The sequence below is a fragment of the Antechinus flavipes genome, chromosome 2 (genome assembly GCF_016432865.1).
Source record: "Antechinus flavipes isolate AdamAnt ecotype Samford, QLD, Australia chromosome 2, AdamAnt_v2, whole genome shotgun sequence".
NCBI lineage: Eukaryota > Metazoa > Chordata > Mammalia > Dasyuromorphia > Dasyuridae > Antechinus > Antechinus flavipes.
In genome coordinates this window covers 272,008,010-272,030,925 of record NC_067399.1, presented here as the reverse complement: position 1 = coordinate 272,030,925, position 22,916 = coordinate 272,008,010, and the positions used below count along the sequence as shown (strand labels likewise).

The 22,916-nt window shown below is 34.8% G+C and overlaps 1 protein-coding gene across 4 annotated transcripts in view; it reads left to right on the top strand.

Annotated features, from left to right (window-relative positions):
• Positions 1-744: 744 nt before the first annotated feature.
• FSIP1 (fibrous sheath interacting protein 1) overlaps positions 745-22,916 on the top strand; it is a 271,977-nt gene continuing 249,805 nt past the window's right edge. Inside the window, exons 1-4 of one of the 4 annotated variants that reach the window (XM_051977060.1) lie at positions 745-1,174; positions 5,379-5,511; positions 16,918-17,002; positions 19,886-20,040. In XM_051977060.1, coding sequence (XP_051833020.1) covers positions 5,386-5,511; positions 16,918-17,002; positions 19,886-20,040 — 366 coding nt within the window. In that variant the 5' untranslated portion in view covers positions 745-1,174; positions 5,379-5,385. Of the gene's footprint in view, positions 1,179-1,930; positions 2,049-5,378; positions 5,512-16,917; positions 17,003-19,885; positions 20,041-22,916 lie in introns of those variants that run through there. The other 3 variants (XM_051977059.1, XM_051977063.1, XM_051977062.1) reach the window with 3 other exon arrangements.

Sequence of the window (22,916 nt, the reverse complement as noted above, 5' to 3'; positions counted from 1 at the left end):
TTTCCACTGATCAACTAATCTATTTCTTAGCCAATACCAAATGGTTTTGGTGACTGCTGCTTTATAATATAATTTTAGATCAGGTACAGCTAGGCCACTTTCATTTGATTTTTTTTTTCATTAATTCCCTTGAGATTCTTCTATCTTTTGTTCTTCCATATGAATTTTGTTATTTTTTTCTAGATCATTAAAATATTTTTTTGGGAGTCTGATTGGTATAGCACTAAATAAATAGTTTAGGGAGTATTGTCATCTTTATTATATTCGCTCGGTCTATCCAAGAGCACTTAATATTTTTCCAGTTATTTATATTTGTGTCCACAAAATAAAAGTTTTTTGTAATTTTGCTCATATAATTCACGACTTTCCTGTGTTAGATTCCCAAATATTTTATGCTATAGACAGCTATTTTGAATGGAATTTCTCTTTGTATCTCTTGCTGTTGGATTTTGTTGGAGATGTATAAAAATGCTGAGGATTTGTGGGGATTTATTTTGTACCCTGCAACTTCTGGCAAATCTTTTCACCCCTCTGAGCCTCAGTAAAATGAGGACCTGGGCCATATTAATCTCGTGGGTTCCCTCCGGCTCTGGGCTATGGCCACGAATGGCTGACTCCTAACTTCGACTGGTTTAGGACCAGGCCGGAGGCGGAGGGGCAGCACGAGGCCGGGCCGGGGTGAGGTGAAGTGCTGATGTCTCGGGAAGGCACGAGGCAAACAAAAAAAGGTCACTATGGAGTAGTGCCGGGAGAGCTCAGCTCCGCCGCGATGTGGACCTGGAAACATCATAATCGGTAAACAAGCCAGATCCGCGCAGGGTGTCCGCGGGACCATCCTCCCCTACCGCGGGCTCCCGATCACTAGGGAGCCGGTAGATTTACCACTACTTGGGGAGGGCAGGTCGGTTCTCCTATCGCGAGAGTTAAACACTCGCGGCGTGGGAGAGTAGCCGGGAAACTGGCTAATGGTTGCCGGGGAAACAACATTCTCGAATTCGCAGAGGGTGCCGTGGGTCCTGGGAGAAGGAGTGGCGAAGACGTCGAAGGCTGCTTCCGCGGAGAAAGCTTGTGACGTAGGGTGTGGAGTAGGGAAGGTTCGGTCTCCGCTCCTTCGCACAGATTACGTTACATGCACAACTGTCCTGGACTGAAATTTGGTTCAGCAAATTCAGAAGTAGGTGAGAAACGAGGACCCGATTGGTGAGGGGGCGGGATCGACCGCTTAGCGACCGACCAATGAAAGGCCGTGCTTGGAACAATGTTTGGGCCGTTCTCGCACCCGTAGGGACTTGGGGCTAAGTCTATGAAGAGGGGAGGGAGTATCCTAGTACTAAAGTTGGGGCAAAGACACGATTATATTGGAAATATTTGTGAAGAGGGAAGGGGTGGGCTAGTTTAGAAGTATATGTGTAGAATACAGAGAGAAGGGGACAAGGGTTGTTAGAAGTGCAATGAGAGGGCTGTGAGGGAAGCGTAAGTTCAGTGAGAAGATGGGGCGGGACTATGTGTAAATTGTCTACCAGGCTAGGAATGGGGAAATGTAAGAAGCCCAATGAGAGGGCAGAAGTGAGCCGTTAGGTCTGCCAATGAAAGGACTAGGGCAGTAATATGGACATGGGAGTAGATGTAGGAGGTGGTGTCTGAGCGGTGTTAGGGCGGTACAAGTAAAGGGGAGGGATTGTATTGGAAGTACAATGAGAAAGAAGGTGAGGACCCCTAGGTGGCGGAGTGGATAGAGTTCGGGACCTCGACGATTTATCTAAATGAGTTCAAATCTGACCTCAGACACTTGCTAGCTGTGTGACTCCTGAGCAAGTCATTTAATAATATTTGCTTCCGTTTCCACCCCTGTAGAATAAGCTGGAGACGGAAATGGAAAACCACCTTAGTTTCTCAGCCAGGAAAACTCCAAATGGTTTCGTGACTGAACAGAGGAGGGTGGGGCATTCTGGGGGCCCAATGGGACTATAAGAGGCGGGGCTAATGTGAAAACAATGGCTTATATGTTCTGGATGTGCTGGATGAAGGAGCAGGTCTCTTCGTCTTAGGTAAGAGGCCAAAGAAAAGTTAAGGTCCGATGTTCAATGAGTTAAATGGAGTGGCCGATTGGGCTATAACTATTGGGCCAGCCTCATACTCAAGGAATTTATTCAGATAAATCGGTACAATTGGAGGAGAGTAAATTACTAAAGGGCAGCCGAAACAGAAAATATAGCAAATCACTCCAGTATCTTTGTTAAAAAAAACTTAAAAAGTAATTATGAATAGTGGGACATGGTTGAAAAAGACTACACAAGGAAAATCACTAAGGAAGGCTGATTTTCGACTTTTCTCCTCAATATTTATATTCCTGGTGCCCATCGATTTTGAGAATGGTTTAGGACTTTTAAATAATTCTGTTACAAAACTATTTTAAAATTAAATTTGATATATATATTTTTTCAACTAACAAGCTGCCTACATCCCTGCCAAGATCTTGAAATTCTTAGCTCCCTTCAAGGTTCAGCTCAATTGCTACTTCCCTCAAGAGGCTATTCTAGATTTTTTTGTTAGTATCTCTCCAATACTTCATCCATTTTGTATTCATTTTGCAAACACCTTGAATTTATTTTATCTTGTCCATTTTGTAGTCTTCAGTAAAATGAAAGCTTCTAGAAAGTAGGGGTTATTTGCATCCACAGTGCCTCGCACAAGGCTTGGAACAAAGAAATACTCAATAAATACTTGCTAAATTGAATGGAATCTATGGCAAATAATTGGAGGAAAGATAGAAATCTAATCTTACTTGCAACTGGATAGTGTAAAATTATACTTAGGAAGATATAAGGAACAATTTCTCTATAAATAAAAAAAAAGAATTAAAGAAAACAAAACATTTGATTGAGCAGTTTCCTTTGACATCACGCCTGAGCCACATTCTTTCAAGTGGGAGTGAAATTAAATGGTCAATTGGTTTTTCCCCCATGCAGAGAACCCAGATGGGCAGCAAGGCTGAGTGATGTTGACTATGCAAATTTGACTATTTATGACAAAAGGCTTGTCTTACAGACCAACCGTTATTAAATACACTGGGGAGGTAATATTCCCTGCTCATTTGTAGCGGAGTCAGGTGATTTTGTTTTAAATATTTGCTGGAATAAAAAATTTCTAGAGCAAACTCAGTAACATTCCCAGACATCTTACTACTGATTACATAATATTTTCTCTCTAGCCTCCAACCTGGCATAAAAATACAAAAAAACAAAATAAGCTTCATCTCATTCAAGGAAAGTGAATCTCATTGTGTAATTCTTTCTTTTTAGGTTCTAGAAATACAAATTTGGGGTAATCTCTACTTTTAGTGGGTTTGGGGTTGGGAGGCTTTTTGGGTGGAGGAGGGAATAGTAATTTTTCATGTTGAACTATTTAACAACAATATGTTAGGAGACATTTTTTATGTTCCATAATTTTCAGGAACAGGCACAATGGAAACAAGCCTAGGTCATTTTCTGAAGAATTTTTTAAGCTCAAGGAAAGACAGACTTCTGGGTACTATTTGACTTTGGCTTGTCATTGGTACTTAGAATAAGCTTTTTATTTTATTGACATATATTATATTCACAAAATGTTTCCTTCTCATTGCTCCTTTTTAAGGGGACAATGTCTCCTTTGACAGAATGTTTAGGGCAGTTACAAGATATGTAGCCTTTTAGTAAATTTTGACATTTTTTGTACTGTGTGTGTTATGTAGAGTGATCCATCATTCAAGAATAGCAGTGCTAAGGCTTTTCCCTAAGCCCATGCCTTTCTAAAGAACCTCAGTGATGTCAGATAAATGACCTTTTCATTTATTGAGATAGACAGGGTCAACATGTTTGAGTCAAATGAGGCAATAGCCTAGGGACACTCAATGGTTTGAAAATATGTTATACCTATCTCTGTTCTTTTTCCTTTCCTACTTCCAACAGTTTTGTGTGGACTCTTTATTTGTTCTTCATAAAGGGAAAGAGGAGAGTTTTTTGCATGAAATAGCAGAAACTTATATTATGCCTAAAGAGAAACAATCCCTTGTCTTTTTCCATTCCAGTGTGTTTCTCTAGAAAAAGAAATTCTTTTAGTAAATACTGAATGCAAATTAAAGTGATAAGTTCCAGGGAGAATGTAATTGGAATTTGTACACTCATCCTTGTTGGAAGTAGAAAACATACCAAATATCAAGAGAAAAAATCTAGAACCTTCTCATTTGCTTCCTTATCTGTTCTCTTCCTTTCTTCTCAGACACCTCTATATAACTAACATTGTTGAGTGACTTTCATCAAATCACTGTTCAAAGGACACGTTCTAGAAGCAGGGAAGATTTGAAAAAAGTTATTTTTTTAAGCCAAAAATGAGGAGAGGTTTATAGAATGAGTTCAGAGAAGGGAAACCAAGATTGTGAAAGATCAGGAAATCATATTTGAAGGGACTGAGAAGTTTAGTTTGTAGAAGAAAAAACTAAGGAGGGAAATGGTGGCCAGTTTCAGATAACTAAAGAATTGTCATATAGAAGAAGAAGAAGCATGAAAACAAAACTGAAGACCATTGTGTGAAAATTGCAAGGAGGCAAATTCTGGCATAGTATAAGAAATAATATTCTAAAAATAAGATGGTCCCCAGTAGAATTTTCTAGCTTATGGTGAGCTCTGTATTATTAGGGATATTGAAAAAGAAGTTTGTTAACTATTATCAGCAATGCTATAGAAAGGATCCCCTATATTAAATAAATAACTATCCTTAATGACTTCCTTTTAAAAAGTCCTTTTCATTTAAAAAAAATTCAAGTATCCATGCTGCTCTGATGTAATGAGAAATGAAATTGTTGAACTTAGTAGTAGTAGTAGTAGTAGTAGTAGTAGTTGTAGTAGTAGTAGTAGTAGTAGTAGTAGTAGTAGTAGTAGTAGTAGTAGTAAATGTCGATGTAGATGTAGTAAAGGCAGGACAAGAAAAAACAAGAGTCTTTTTATGAAATGATCAACTCTGGGGAAAGAGCGTATCATTTCTGGTTGGGATGGAAGAATTTAGTTAAGTATTAGAGGAAGGACATAGACATCATACACATTTCTTATGGTGACCAGTAATGTCAGTTGCAAATTTTGGGGCCACATGAGTACTTTATTTATGCCATTTGCCAGATCAGCCATCCAGTGTATTTAAAAATTTTGTCACTGGCAGGTACCAGTCCATAGAATGAATTGTTTAGATGTCAGAGAAAAGCCTCTAGTCTTTAGATGTCAGAGAAAAGCCTCCAGTCTTTATCAGTCATATATTTTTTATAGTGTAAAATTTCCAATTTGTAATATTTTGTAGGTATTTATTTAAATTCATGATGATATAACTTCACTTTTTTTTTTGTCCTTTAGGATTTCAATGGATATTATAAGGGGAAACTTGGATGGAATTTCACGACCAGCATCAAATTCAAGAATTTATCCTGAGAGCAGAAGTTCAAGTGCTTCTTTAGAAGTCCTGACACCAGAACCAGTGTCTATTAAGGTATTTTTTAAAATTGGAAATAATTTCAACCTCTCCTCTTTATGCACTTGTAAAAAGCCTAAGATGATTGTATTTAAACTTCTCAGAATGCCATATGCGCATTCATCTGAGAGGGTTTTTAGATGTTCTGGAATCATTGATACTAAGCAATTTCCTCTTTTGGACATTTTTTAATACACTTTACTTTTTCTTGATGTACTTTGGTATAAATTTTATTTTAAGTAAAAGGTTGTTATTAGTTACTTAGTAGGCTTCTATTGATGATATATAAAAGGTATAGTATCTAATAATTGCAGATTATTTTGGTAATGGAAATAAGCTACAGTGCTTCATAGGTCTGTTACCTCTATGATCTCTGTGTTTCATGATCTTTTTTGTTTAAAGTAATCAGGTAATCATTTGAAACATTTCTTTTCTCATCTATTACAAGTGAAGATCTATATTTGCTCCAATAAAGATGAGAAAATAAATTGATAAAATGATTCCATAAACTGATTTGTTCATGCATTTGAGAAATATCATAATCTACTATTTTAAGAAATTTTGGTAGGGATGAAAGATAAGTCATAAAAAGAGATAATATTTATATAACATTATGTACCAGACACTGAGCTAAGTTCATTACAATTATCTCATTTAAACCTTGTAACAACCTCGGGAGGTAGGTGCAATTATTATCCTCCTTTTACTAATGAGGAAACTGAGGCAAGATAGCACTTAAGTAACTTGCCCAAGGTTACACAGAGCTAATAAGTATTGGAAGTAGGATTTATATTCAGACCTTCTTGACTCCAGACCCAGCAATATCTACTTAGCCATCTAGCAGTTCATAAAGATGAACAAAACATATATGGATCCTGCTATAAGAAGCTTAAAATTTAATAGAAAAGTCTTTATTTCAGTAAATATAATGCAAATTAAATTCATAAGAATGGTATAGAACAAAGTGATGTAATTTTTCAGAGAAGGAAAAGAACGTTTTCTGGCTCAAGGAATTAGAAGGACTTCAGGTAACATTTGATCTAGGTGGAAGGCAAGAAAGCAGTTTAGGAATAAGGGGGTAATTAGTACAAAGTATTAGAAGATAGAAAGCCTGGAAATGCCTGGTGATGGTCTTTTTTTGGCTGATTATGGAGAATGTAAAGGAGAGTCATGTAAGATTCAAGTAAACATTTTAAAATTGCTTATTATTCAGGACACTCTGGAGATGCAAAGACAAATGTGTCCTTGCTTTCAAAGAGTTTGACACACAAACTGCATCCAGTTTGAAATATCCCAGTAGGCCATTTGAGATGTTTAGTTGTAACTCAGAGACATAGATTAGGGCAAGTTATATAGATTTTGGAATCTATAGGGAATGATAATCATAGCCATGAGAGCTAGTGAGGTCACTATAGAAGGGAGTGTAGAGAGAGAGGACAGAAAGAGGCCCAGGACAGAGTTGTGGAATAGCACTAGTTAGGGGGAATGATGTGAAAGATGGTCCATCAAAGGAAAATTGAGAAAGAAGAGTCAGCTAGGACAGTGAAGGGATAGCAGTGTCACAGAGATTCAGAGCGTATCTAAGAAAAGGATACTTAATAATGTCAAAAGAGAGTTTAAGAAGAATCAGGACTTAGAAGAGGGAGGCCAGCAGATCTGATGCTGAAGAAAAAGATCCTTTGATCAACTGTTGGTAGATGTGTCTCTTTTCAGCAATAAGGTGATTCAGGCCAATTCCAATAGACATGTGATGAAGAGTCATCTGCATCCAGAGAGAGAACATGGAGACTGAATATGGATCAAAGCATAGTATTTTCACCTTTTTTTTGGTTTTTGTTTGCTTGCTTTTTTTCTTTCTCATGTTTTTACCCTTTTCATCTGATTTTTCTTGTGTAGCATGATAAATGTGGAAATATGTTTAGAAGAATTGTGCATGTTTAACACATTTAGATTACTTGCTGTATAGGAGGGAAATGGCGGAGAGGAAGGGAGAAAAATTTGGAACACAAGGTTTTGCAAAGGTGAACATTGAAAACTAAAAATTTTGAAAATAAAAAGTTATTATTAAACATTTTTTTCAAAAGGAGATCCTTAAGAACTTTAGTGATGACAGTAACTTTTGGAACAATTATTGATGCCTATTTTTGCATGGTCTAACTGTTTCAAATTGCATGTTTTTTCCCTTGTTCTGTACAGCTGGTTTGTTGACCCTCTGGTTTCCTCAAAGTTTGCTATAGCTATACTGTTCCTAATGTCTACATTCACCCTTTCTGAGCTGTGGTGAGCAGAGATCAATTAACAGGAGGGCAAAAGTATTATTTTTTCATTTAAGACAATAAACATTTAGGAAGTACCTGCTATCAGTGAGATACCATGCTGAATGAAAAACGGTGCCCACCCTCAACAACTTACATTATACTACAGATTACAAAAAGTAAACAAATGAGTTAAATAGAAGATAATTTGAGGAAACAGAGTGTACTAATAACCAGGAGGATTAGAAAAGATTTTCCATAGATTTTGGAATCTATAGGGAATGATAATCATAGCCATGAGAGCTAGTGAGGTCACTATAGAAGGGAGTGTAGAGAGAGAGAACAGAAAGAGGCCCAGGACAGAGTTGTGGAATAGCACTAGTTAGGGGGAATGATGTGAAAGATGGTCCATCAAAGGAAAATTGAGAAAGAAGAGTCAGCTAGGACAGTGAAGGGATAGCAGTGTCACAGAGATTCAGAGCGTATCTAAGAAAAGGATACTTAATAATGTCAAAAGAGAGTTTAAGAAGAATCAGGACTTAGAAGAGGGAGGCCAGCAGATCTGATGCTGAAGAAAAAGATCCTTTGATCAACTGTTGGTAGATGTGTCTCTTTTCAGCAATAAGGTGATTCAGGCCAATTCCAATAGACATGTGATGAAGAGTCATCTGCATCCAGAGAGAGAACATGGAGACTGAATATGGATCAAAGCATAGTATTTTCACCTTTTTTTTGGTTTTTGTTTGCTTGCTTTTTTTCTTTCTCATGTTTTTACCCTTTTCATCTGATTTTTCTTGTGTAGCATGATAAATGTGGAAATATGTTTAGAAGAATTGTGCATGTTTAACACATTTAGATTACTTGCTGTATAGGAGGGAAATGGCGGAGAGGAAGGGAGAAAAATTTGGAACACAAGGTTTTGCAAAGGTGAACATTGAAAACTAAAAATTTTGAAAATAAAAAGTTATTATTAAACATTTTTTTCAAAAGGAGATCCTTAAGAACTTTAGTGATGACAGTAACTTTTGGAACAATTATTGATGCCTATTTTTGCATGGTCTAACTGTTTCAAATTGCATGTTTTTTCCCTTGTTCTGTACAGCTGGTTTGTTGACCCTCTGGTTTCCTCAAAGTTTGCTATAGCTATACTGTTCCTAATGTCTACATTCACCCTTTCTGAGCTGTGGTGAGCAGAGATCAATTAACAGGAGGGCAAAAGTATTATTTTTTCATTTAAGACAATAAACATTTAGGAAGTACCTGCTATCAGTGAGATACCATGCTGAATGAAAAACGGTGCCCACCCTCAACAACTTACATTATACTACAGATTACAAAAAGTAAACAAATGAGTTAAATAGAAGATAATTTGAGGAAACAGAGTGTACTAATAACCAGGAGGATTAGAAAAGATTTTCCATAGAATGTGGCACCTTAGATAGCATTTGAAACAAGGCCTTAAAGAAAGCTAAGGATTGTATAAGGCAGAAGTGAGGAGGGAAAACAGGCAAAGCCAAAAAAATAGCAGATGGGATGCAAAAGTTCAAAGAATAGCAGGTTAGATCAGTTTCCCTGGAAAGTAGACAGTGTAAAGAGGAAATACTATTTAGAAATGAATCATTGTGTGAAGGACTTTAAGGCAATAAATGTTGATTTTTAAAATTTTATAGGACTATGTAGGATCTAAACCACATTGGATTATAAAGGAAAACTGTGTTGAAATAGTTTTCACATTTATGTATTTAAAAAACATTCATGGACTCCTCACTTTGAGACTCTTATCTAGAGCTAGAAGGGGACTTGAGATAGCTAGAAGGGACTTGAGATAACAATTAACAACCTCTTTTTTATAAAAGTGTACTTCAAGGTACAGAATGGTTAAATGACTTCCTAGAGAAGTGTTAACTTCTCATTACAAAAAGGTTATTATATAGATTTTTACACAGGCAAACATGATATTATTACATTTCTTTTTTGTTTTCTGTTTTACTATAAGCTTAGAAAGGATGGAAAGTAAAGAAGAAAAGGAGTAAAGAACTCTGAACTGATAAAGAATGCTGGAAAAACAAGATAAAGATGTTCCTTATTACTGGATCAGAATGCTGTGAAGCTTTTTGTAGTTAGAGAGAACTCTGAGTCTAGATGGAAACATCATCTGGACAGGGATTTCTTATTTTATTTTTTTATTATAGCTTTTTATACATAAAACATATGCATGAGTAATTTTTCAACATTGACCCTTGCAAAAACTTCTGTTTCAACTTTTCCCCTCCTTTCCTCCACTCCCTCCCCTAGATAGCAGGTAGTCCCAAACATGTTTGTAATGGCTGCGCCAGCACCCAGGATATCTCAGAATCAGCCGGAGTCAGGATAAGCAAAATTCTGTCTTTATTCTTGGTCTTTAGAGGTAGAAGTGAAGGGATGGAAGAGAATCTCTGCAAGTGCCTTCTCCCTCATCTACTGAGAGTGTGTGTGTCCCTGTCTAGCTTTACTCCACCCCCTAGTCCCTTCAACAATCCTCTATACACCAATCATTGAGCCAGTATGGATATGGAAAGGACCATTTTCCAAGTATATTCCCATAGAGTATCGTCCAGTCAGAAGTTAGCCTCAAGTGCTCAGCAGTCCCAACCTTAGTGCATTGAATTCAATAGTTTCAGCCCTCTACACATGTTAAATATTATGTTAAATACAATATATGTATACATATTTATACAATTATCTTGTTATACAAGAAAGATCAGATTGAGAAAGAAGGTAAAAATAACCTGAGAAGAAGAAAAAAAATGCAAGCAAACAATAACAGAAAAACTGAAAATGTTATGTTGTGGTCCATACTCATTTCCCAGTGTTCTTTCTCTGGGTATAGCTGGTTCTGTTCATTACAAATCAGTTGGAACTGATTTGGATCCTTTCATTGTTGAAGAGAGCCATGTCCATCAGAATTGATCCTCATATAGAATTGTTGTTGAAGTGTATAATGATCTCCAGGTCCTGCTCATTTCACTTAGCCTTCACTTCATGTAAGTCTCTCCAAGCCTCTCTGAAATCTTCCTGCTGGTCATTTCTTATAAAACAATAATATTCCATAACATTCATATACCACAATTTACCCAGCCATTCTCCAATTGATAGGCATCCATTCAATTTCCAATTTCTAGCCACTATGAAAAGGGCTGCCATGAACATTTTTGCACATACAGGTAGGTTCCTTTCCCTTCTTTAATATCTCTCTGGGATATAAACCTAGTTAGTAACACTGCTGGATCAATTATAATTTGATAATTTTTAAAGCATAGTTCCAAATTGTTCTCCAGAATGGTTGGATCTGTTCACAACTCCACTAATAATGCATCAGTTTCCCAGTTTTCCCACATCTCCTCCAACATTCGTCATTATTTTTCCCTGTCATGTAGTGGTATCTTAGAGTTGTCTTAATTTGCATTTCTCTGATCAATAATGATTTGAAGCATCTTTTCAGATGATTAGAAATAGTTTCAATTTCTTCATCCAAAAATTGTTCATATCCTTTGACCATTTATCAATTGGAGAATGGCTTGATTTCTTACAAATTAGAGTCAATTGCCAGTTTATTGCTTCCCTTCTAATCCTGTCCACATTAGTTTTATTTGTACAAAAGCTTTTTAACTTAATATAATCAAAATTTTCTGTTTTGTGATCAGTAATGACCTCTAGTTCTTCTTTGGTCACAAATTCCTTTCTCCTTTACAGGTCTGAGAGGTAAACAATCCTATATTTTTCTAATTTATTTATAATCTTGTTCTTTATGCCTAAATCATGAACCCATTTTGATTTTATTTTAGTGTATGGTGTTAAGTATGGGTACATGCCTAGTTTCTGCCACTAATTTCCAATTTTCCCAGAAGTTTTTGTCAAATAGTGAATTTGCTATAGTTACTATTTTGGACAGGGAATTTTGATAAAAATCTTAAAGCATACACCCACATCCAAACTAAAGAATTTTTATTTTATTCTAGAGGTAAGAGGGAGTCAATGTAGATGTTTGATCTGGGGAGTACCAGTGTCAGATTTGTACATTAGGAAGATGATTTTGGTATCTATATAGAGCATGGATTAGAGAGGAAAGACATTGTAAGCAATTAATGATCAATTGTGAGAATTCAATAATTGTAATATATTCTTGGCCAATCAGAAAGCCTTTTAGTAGAGACACAAAAAATAGAGGTGTGTGTAAGCATAACTAATATTTTACTTTGAAAAGAGGTTTTATTTTTATCAATACTTGTTAGATCCTCATGTTTTCTGAGTTAGTGGGGAAAATTTAAGGTGCATTTGTTCACTTGATTTCAACACATTAAATGCTTACAATATGTATACTGTTAGAATTGCAAAGATTAAGAATGATGCTATTATCTTATCCTTGAAGGAATTTAAAGTCCATTGTGGGTACCTAATTTATATAACACAAGGCAGACTATGGTGCAAAGAGGAGACAAAGGGCTCTTAGGAAGATTGAGGGAGAAGCAGTGTTTTTTTATCCCAGTAATAGAGGGAGGGAGGCAGTGGAGGAGGTGCAGAAGTATGGAGCCTGGGTAACATAGCAAAAGATGGTGGAGATGCCAATTAAAGAAACTTTTTGTAAGTTGAATGATTTTCTGAACTCATGTACAAATCTATTAATGTCTAACCCCAAATGCTGTCTTTTCTTTTGGTTTCTACTCACCTTTAGAGGAAACATACAATTATATGTATGTAATTATACAGTTTCATTATAAATAGCTTAAACCATTGAGTTCACAATGAGCATTCTTTTCTTCTGGAAAAGAAGTTTATCTGTTATTTATTTGGAACGTTTGTCTTTTATTATCTCCAGCCACTTAACTTATTTTGGTCATTCTTTTTTATGCTTCATTTTATCTAAGTGGTGAAGTAAAAAATTAAATATGTCACACTAATAAAAACCTGAGCAATTTGAAGGTAGAAGACTAGTACAGTTTTGATATGCAGATGCTATATTTGTGACATATATCGTTGAATTATGAAATTTAAAAAACAAATTTAAAATAAATTTTATTTTAATATATTTTCATTTTATTTATTTATTATATATATTTAATGTGTAAAATATATATTAATATAATAAAATAATTTTAAAATTGCATCAATTTGTATGCACACTATGTAGGGATACATAGGGAGGGAAGGAAGGAAGGAGTCTTCAAACTGATCAATTCTAGGCCAGCTTTAGTTACAGAGATTTTGTCTTTCATTTTTGAAGGGGAATATATGTTGTTATATGGTCTGCCATTTCCTAGGAATGTGATAGTTATAAAATCTTTTCTTGCAAAGCAGATTGCATTCTATCTATACTTTACTAGATGACACTAGCATCTTAACTACTTGCTCAGTAACCTCTCTGTCCTCGGACAACAGCTGTACCATCTATGACCAGGCTTATATCTGAAGTTTTTCCATCTTAGCAGGACCTGCCATAACCTGTGCTTCATTAATAACTTTTCAAGAACCCAGAGTTCTCTTTCCTGATATAACAAAATAGGACTTAAATAGAAGTACATTTTCTTTTCATATATGTGCTATTGTAAATTGATATGGTGCTGTAAGTTTATTTCACACTTAAAAAAGAAAGGAGCTTAAAATATGACCTTTCAAATAAAAATATACACATATGTCATATGCATTAGGCGATGGGAATTTTGGAGTACATTTTGAAAAGGAAAAGCCTCTTGAAAGGTTATAGTTGCTAGAGTAGTATAAAGAAAACATGACAGCTATTTTTAGACTAATGATAAGTCACATGTATATGATCTATTTGTTTTATTTTAAAGTAATGTATTATCTATAAAATTTTGTGGTTCCTAAATAAAAAAATTCTGATATTTTTATCAGTTTTATTATTTGAAACTGATTTTGAATAATTTTTTACTTAGCTGAATCCCAGAATCGAGAGATTGCTCTACCTTGCTACCTATCTTGGAATCTTCTCTATAATGTCTCTAGCAAGTGGTTGTCTAGCCTTCACCTGAAGATCTTAATTAAAGGGAATCAACTACTAGCTGAGGCATCCTATTCCATTTACGGACAACTCTTAATTGTAGGAGGTTTTTCTTGTGTCAAGCTGAAATCTACCTTTTCTTGATTTCTTCCAATTTGGTTGAACAGAACAAATTTTAAGATACTTGAAGTTTGCTCTCATGAATTTTGCTAATTCTTCTTTTTCCAGGCTAAATAGCCTGAATTTTTTTCAATCTCTTCCTTTTTAAAAAAAAGTTGTCATATATTTGAGGTCTTTAATGTCTCCAGCTTATCAACTTTCTTTTTCCAATACAGTGTCTAAACTTATTCAAATGCAGTTTGACCAGGTCAGGCTAGAACAAGGCCATAATCATCCTCTTTGGGTTATCTGGTCTCTCTTGGTCATGCTTTTGATTGATCTTGAACTTGTAACTCCCTGAAATTCCCTCATCTTTTTCAGATGGATGATCTTACCTCATCTTGTATTTTTGAGCTTATTTCTTGACTCCAAGTGAAGTTTTGCTGGTTTATATTTATTTTAGTTATTTTGTCTTATAAGATGTGCCAAGATATTCTAAACTGTTGAGATTATTTATTTATTTGTTATTATAGCTTTTTATTTACAAGATATTACATAGGTAATTTTTTAGCATTGACAGTTGAAAATCCTTTTGTTCCAACTTTTTCCCTCCTTCCCCCCACCCCTTCCGCCAGATGGCAGGTTGACCAATACATGTTAAATATGTTAAAGTATAAGTTAAATATAATATATATATTATTATATATATATTATATATATTTATATATATATATATAAAATGTCAAAAGTTATTTTGCTGTATAAAAAAATACACTATTTGAAATAGTGTACAATTAGCCTGTGAAGGAAATCAAAAATGTGGGTGGACAAAAATAGAGGGATTGGGAATTCTACGTAGTGGTTCATAGTCATCTCCCAGAGTTCTTTCCCTGAGTGTAGCTAGTTCATTCATTACTGCTCTATTAGAACTGATTTGGTTCATCTCATTGTTGAAGAGGGCCACGTTCATCAGAATTGATCATCGTATAATATTATTGTTGAAGTATATAATGATCTTCTGATCCTGCTCATTTCACTCAGCATCAGTTCATGTCTCTCCAGGCCTTTCTGAAATCATCCTGCTGGTCATTTCTTAACAGAACAATTTTATTCCATAATATTCATATACCACAATTTATTCAGCCATTCTCCAAATGTGGGGAGATTTTTTTAGGGTTTTAACTCTGTCATCATCTAGTATTTTTATCAGTTATATTTTTATCATAGATCATCTATACCTTCATCTAAGTAATTGATAAAAATGTTAAAAGAACACAGATCAAGAACAGATCTGGGGGTCACTCTACTATGGAACTTTCTTCACATTGACATGGACTACTCTTTGGGACTGCTTATTCAGCTACTATCAAATCAACCTAATTTAATTTCATTTGATCCATATTTTCTCATCCTTTCCACAAGGATAACATAAAAATCTTTGTCACATGCTTTGTTGAAATCTTGGTAAACTCTACAATATTTCTCTTATCTATCAGACAATAGCTTCATTAAGAAATGAAATTATATTAGTTTGCCATGACTTGTTCTTGATGAAATTATACTGATTCTTTATGATCACTATTTCCTTTTCTGGTTATTCATTAACCATTCATTTAACAATAGGCCCTGGGATTTTGCCAAGAGTTTAAGTCAAGCTCATCAATTTGTAGTTTGCAGATTCTACTCTTTCTTTTAAAAAAATTGGTTCATTTGCCTCTGGTCATTTAGTACCTCATTCCTTATCTTTTAAAGATTCCTTAAAATTTGCCATTATTCACATCCATCAGGTCTTTTACCATTTTGATATAGATTTTCCTGGGCCTAACTAGCACTTGAGCTCATAAAAGACAACTAATTGCTTTCTTATCTCCTCATTTATCTTGGGTTTCAACTATTAGTCATTTCTGTTCTTTTTTTCTTGGTGGATAGCGCTGGCTCTGTGATGTCTTTGCTATATGTATATCACAACCTGTTCATGTCATTCATGTCATTCAGCCTATGTGACTCTTGTCCATGTCCTCCTTTAAATTCTCAATAGGGAATCTATCCAGTGTTGCGTGAGTTTTCTGTTAGTTGACATTAGTTGGATTCCCATGTAGCCAGCCATGTACTTCTTATTTTTGCTGTGTGATCAATTCATCTGTTGTGTTTTACAGCCGAATATCTTTCTGATGACATCCTTTATGCTACCACTTCTGTGCAATTCTTGGTTACTAACTCAATTCAGTAGTGTCTGAGAAGAGCAGGAAGGGGGCATATTCAAAGAAAGTTGAAAAGTGAACTAGTCTTGGCAAGAGTTCTGACTGGGAGGGGTTAGGGAGGGAGAGTGAGGAATGAATCCTAGGTTATGAAACCTGAGGAATGGGCGAATGGTGTTTTCTCTTCAGTAATGGGGAAGATGGCAGGAAGGGGGGGGTTTGGGGAGAAGATAATGAGTTCTGGTTTGGCCATAATGAGTTTAAGATGTCCATTGGACATTCAGCTGGAGATGTCTGAAAGACAATTGTAATGGCAAAATTATAGAAGAGAAAGTAGGGCAGAAAAAATAGATTTTTAGAATCATTAGCATAGAGATGGTAACTAAATCCATGGGAGCTAATGAGATCACCAAGTGGAGTATAGTAGAGAGGGATGAGAGAAGAGGGGCCAGGATAGAACCCAGAAGGATACCTATGGTTAAGAGAACATGAGATCATGGAAGAAGATCCAGAAAAGAAAAGGAGAGGAGGACTGGTCAGATAGGAAAACAAAGGAGAGAGTATTTGTCCTAAAAATTTAGAAGAGAATGTCAAGGAGGAGAGAATGATGAAAAGTGTCAATCTTTAGAGAAGTCAAGGAGAATGAGGGTGGTGAAAAGATCACCACTGGACTGGGAAAAAGATTAGTAATTCTGAAGAGAGTTTCAGTGGAAAGATAAAGTTGGAAGTTAATCTGTAAAAATTTAAGAAGACAGAGGAGAGAGATTGAAGGAACCTACTGTAGATTTTCAGGTTGTTGCTTTTACTAGCAATCCAAGTTATTTTTTTAAAAAATATTTTAAAAATACAGGGACTGAATTTGAAATCTATTTTTTAGGTTGATACTTCAATCAACTCGAACAATAATAACCTGCAGAATAATAAAGAAAATTGCACTTTCAGGGAAAGCAGCAGCAATAATGGTAAGAAAAAACATGATATTGAGAAAGTAGAAACCCCTCAATATTATACCAGTGAGGTTGACCACACTTTATGTAAACAGATCAAGTCTTCCAAGCACCGAGTATTCAGGTATGTTGGTAGGCTAATAACCACCACCAAAGATACATTCCAGAAGCAAAGGACATTTAGTGGGATTATCAACTTGAATATTGAAAATCTCTGAGAAAGGAGGATGATTGGGGTTAGATTAAAGAAGTTCAAGAACCAGATCATTGAGAAAATTGATATGAGTAACTTGGAAAGTAAAAGATAACAACAATGAGCATAGGGATAAATTATATGTGTGTGTGTGTTTTTTAAAAGCAATGCTTATTGAGGGGTGAAGATTAAAAAAACCCAACTATCTGGAAATAGCACTGGGGAATGAAACAATATGCCAGCTTTCTCCTCTTGATTCTGTGTGTAAATATGGTTTCCAGTGTCAAAATTATGAGGTATGTAGTATTCTCATGGGAAAGACAGATTTTTTTGCTAAAGCTTATAGGATAAGGTTAGCTGAAACATTAAGGGATATAATGGAGTTTGAGAATAGGATGGGTTTCAAAAGACCATAGTGAATGAGCTAGGAGACTGATAAACTATGGTTGATTGGGCTTGGGGAAGAGGAAAGCTGATCAAAATCGAAATGAGTGTTCAAAAGAAAATGGTATGGACATAGAGCTTGCATTGAAGATAGTAAGACTTCATGATTGGGATTGGGAAACTGGATATGTTGGCACTATGGGAGGCTGATTCATTTGGCAGAGCTTAAATAATAGAAGAATTTGAAGAGGAGTTAACTTTGCTCAAAGTTTTAAATGGAATATGGTGTTTAGAACATGCCTCCATACAAACCTACAGGTGAGCTTTGAAGCTTCTGAATGGGAAGGATAGCTGATATACAGAATATGTGGAGAGAAATGGACAGGAATTAAGATAACAAACATGGAGGGAAAGTTTCAAAAGCTACCTTCAAGAAAATCAGTAATTTTGATCTTTATGGCTTGAGGAAATTTCTATACTGAGCTAATCATGTATATATCAAAGTATAAAGAATAGTATTAGTATAAACTATTAGAAAATATTGGTTATTAAAATGCTGTTATATATAATTAATTTACTAGAAAGTATTTTATAAACTTTTACACAAATATAAAAAGGATCTGTAATTTTTAGTAGGCTCTATATAAAATGCCAACTATTATTATTGTTGTTAATTTCTTCAGCATAGGGAACTCCCTGTGTGGCCCTTCCATTTGCAGCAATGTGTATTGCAGTCCATTTATAATTCAGTAAATTAATGCTTGAGAATTGCCCGGAGGCAGGAGAGGTTAAGTGATTTATGCTGGTACACATAGTAAATATTAGAGTATTTGAATTGCCATCATCATGGTAAACAATGATGAAGCATACTTATCTAACCCAGTAACTTATCCATGATGACAAATTGCTTTTCTTCACAAACCTTTGTTTAATTGAAATTATGTGATAAATATAATTTATTAGTATAATTTGTTAATCTTGTTCATAATAACAATACAATAACATGGTGCTTTAAGCTTTGTAAAGCATTAAAAAAAAACTAATCCTCTGTAGTAGAGATAGTCTACTTTAGAGAGTAGTAAACCTGAGGTTTAAATAGTTAAATGAAGCCAGACACAAATCCAACACTTTTCTGCTTCTTATATATGAATTCTGACTTAGTTTTTACTTTATTTTTGAAAGGCTGAATGTTCTGTCATTTTTGTTTTTGCTTGATTACAAGAACTTAATTCCAGTTTGAATGCTTCAGAAGATGAATATGAAGTTCAATATTTCAATCTCTTTGATATACCTCAGGAATTCCTAAACCAAGTGGAAAGAAGGTAGTATGGTGCAGATTCATTGTGCGCCACAGTACAACGAGACAAATTTCAGTTATGTTTATCTTGCCTGTCTAGTAGCTGTATAAACTGTGTGAGATACTTTTAAATACCTTATTTTTAGACCACCCAAGTCGACACAAGCTGAGAACGTTAGGAATGGCAGTGGGGAATTAGAGATAGTACACTAGATGTATTAAGTGTTGCTGTACCCATTCATTAATAGGGCTGATATTCTAGGAGACGCTTCCCTTTCAAAAAACAAAATGGCCCCATTAGGGGGAATGTGATTGCATCATTTGGACTTCTCTCAGAAGCTGTGAATTTGTTCTTTCACATAACAATAAACTACTGCTTTTCTATGCTGGGAAGGTTAAAAAAAACCCAAACTGGTTCAATATTTGATTATTTCCCTGCAAGATTATTATTTTTAGTCATATTTAACTTTAAATATGAATAATTTTAAAGACCCTAAGTGACACCAATTTAGAATTTAATGTTAAAAATGAAAACTCAAGGAAATTCCTGGGTAAGTAAGTGAAACATTCTCCCAAAGTTCTTTTTTTTTTTTTTTTTTAAGGTTTCTTTGTTCACATGTAGAACTTTATTCTTTGTAGCGATAATGATGGCTCATATCTGTATAATGCTTTGTAGTTTGCAAAGCATTTTACATCCTTTATTTCATCCATATCTCATTCTCACAACTACTGTAAGATAACTCCTACAGATATTTTATTCCATCTTACAGATGAGGTAGTTGGGTCTTGGAAGTAATGTGACCATTAATCTCTTGCTGATGGTGATGTAGCTTATAATAAGCCTCAGAAGCAGGACTCCAATCTATGTCCTTTGGCTTATGTTCATGTCTTATTTCCCTTACCATATCTTAAGCTTCTTGAGGCCAAATTCTGTTGTTTTTTTATTTATAAAATGAGGGGGCTGACCCTAGATGATTTGTTCCAGTTCTAAAGGCTAAATAAGCTTATTTTCCATATCATATAGATGTTTCCAAAATAAAAGAAACAGATCAACAACTTAAGGAAGCTGTTAAAAAGATGAAGAGACTCGACAAACTATTGGTGGAGAAACAATTTAAAGAGAAAGAAATTAAGAAGCAAGGCCAAGAAATGAGAACAAAGCTGTGGGAAGAACTTCGGGTAAGAGAGAGATGACAATTGTGTGATATATGAGGGATGAAATTCTCTAGTGAAGGGAAGGTATGATACATTCCTGGCTATGGTAATGAGAAGTAGAATGTATTTGAGGTGGTTTTAAAAATAGATTTTATTTTATTCTTTGAGAATGAACAATTGGCAATATATCTATATTCTGGTTAATAATAGATTGTCATATGCCTGACCCATAATAGCAAAATTTGTGTTCTGGAGTACTTCTGATAATGAACACAAACCCGACCTACACTGATAAGTATTTTATTCATGGGTATAAGGATGAATGGTATTGCCTAAATTCTGGAGTGAATAGACTCCAGGATAGAAGTAGGACATCTTGGTCTTAAATCTGGGCAGGAAGCTCTGTTCATTCTACATGGAATTTAAAATTTGATTAGTGAATAGCCAGATCAAAAAAAGATATAATCCTTAATGACTATTATTTGTGTATCAGCTGTGTAAACAGTTAAGAAGAATGTGACATGTGATAGGCATTTTACAAGTCATCATATTAAGTAGTCTAAATTCAATTTGGTTTCAGTTGTCTTTTAAATAAATTGAACCTAGATAATTTTTTAAAATTTTTTTTGTCTTCTTCCTCATATCACTTCTTTTTTTTAAATTTTTATTTAATAATTACTTTATATTGACAGAATCCATGCCAGGGTAATTTTTTTTTTTTTACAACATTATCCTTTGCACTAGTTTCTGTTCCAATTTTTTTCCCCTCCCTCCCTCCACCCCCTCCCCTAGATGGCAAGCAGTCCTTTATATGTTGGATATGTTGCAGTATATCCTAGATACAATATATATTTGCAGAACTGAACAGTTCTCTTGTTGCATAGGGAGAATTGGATTCAGAAGGTATAAATAACCCGGGAAGAAAAACAAAAATGCAGATAGTTCACATTCGTTTCCCAGTGTTCTTTCTTTGGGTGTAGCTGCTTTTGTCCGCCATTTATCAATTGAAACTCAGTTAGGTCTCTTTGTCAAAGAAATCCACTTCCATCAAAATATGTCCTCATACAATATCGTTGTCGAAGTGTATAATGATCTCCTGGTTCTGCTCATTTCACTTAGCATCAGTTCATGTAAGTCTCGCCAGTCCTCTCTGTATTCATCCTGCTGGTCATTTCTTACAGAACAATAATATTCCATAACATTCACATACCAAAATTTATCCAGCCATTCTCCAATTGATGGGCATCCATTCATTTTCCAGTTTCTAGCCACTACAAATAGGGCTGCTACAAACATTTTGGCACATACAGGTCCCTTTCCCTTCTTTAGTATTTCTTTGGGATATAAGCCCAATAGAAACACTGCTGGATCAAAGGGTATGCACAATTTGATAATTTTTTGGGCATAATTCCAGATTGCTCTCCAGAATGGTTGGATTCGTTCACAACTCCACCAACAATGCATTAGGGTCCCAGTTTTCCCGCATCCCCTCCAACATTGATCCTTATTTTTTCCTGTCATCTTAGCCAATCTGACAGGTGTGTAGTGGTATGAGTTGTCTTAATTTGCATTTCTCTGATCAATAATGATTTGGAACACTCTTTCATATGAGTGGTAATAGTTTCAATTTCATCCTCTGAAAATTGTCTTTTCATATCCTTTGATCATTTATCAATTTGAGAATGGCTTGATTTCTTATAAATTTGAGTCAGTTCTCTATATATTTTGGAAATGAGGTCTTTATCAGAACCTTTAACTGTGAAGATGTTTTCCCAGTTTGTTGCTTCCCTTCTAATCTTGTTTGCATTAGTTTAGTTTGTACAAAGGCTTTTTAATTTGATGTAATCAAAATTTTCTATTTTGTGATCAGTAATGGTCTCTAGTTCATCTTTGGTCACAAATTTCTTTCTCCTCCACAAGTCTGAGAGATAAATTATACAATGTTCCTCTAATTTATTTATAATCTCGTTCTTTATGCCTAGGTCATGGACCCATTTTGATCTTATCTTGGTATATGGTGTTAAGTGTGGGTCCATGCCTAATTGATAATTTTGTTATGAAATTAAATATAAGAAAATTGTAGCCAAATAGAAATGATGTTCATATGTTGTTGAGTTGGTAGAATTTGGTTTGATCATGTGCTCAAAGGGAATAAGAAATATTTTTGTGAAATACCTGATCTGATGAAATTCAGTGGAGACCATAACAAGTAATAAGACAAACCCCAGCTTATGAAACATTATTTGTTGTAGAGGATGAAGAGGCAATGAAATTCTATGAATAATTAACAATATCTTTTAAATCAAATCTACATATACAGTGATATTTTTAAGGCAATCATAGGAGAGTAGTATAGCAAATCATAAAATAAAATTCAGGAATAAGAAAAGAAGTCACAGGCTGTATTAGAAGTCCCTTGTTCTTATAGCATAAATACTTTATTCAAGAAGAAAGTTTGAAAACAATGAACTGAATACTGCATATTAGTACAGAAGTGGAACTGATTGTATTTTAACAGACAAAAAAATAACAGGTTACCACTATCAGCATCTATTCTGGTGCTTGTGGATATTGAATGGGCTAAAAAAATCACAGGTTATATATATATAATTGAAGTTTGTAATTACAGATTCATAGCCCTATTTTTATGAGAATGATCTATATATATATATATATATATATAGTGGGTATTCTGGATGAAAATAATAAGAACATGGTATTTCATGTAGCATTTTCTGTATCAGACCCTAGCTTCAGTTATATAATTGACAGTGTTATTGGACTGAATAATATATAATAGGGTAGTGGGGATTGGGAAGTGTGATATAAAATATAAGAAAAGTAGAACTAGGTCATGAAAGGCTTTCAATTTCAACAAAACATGTATCTGAACCAGGAAA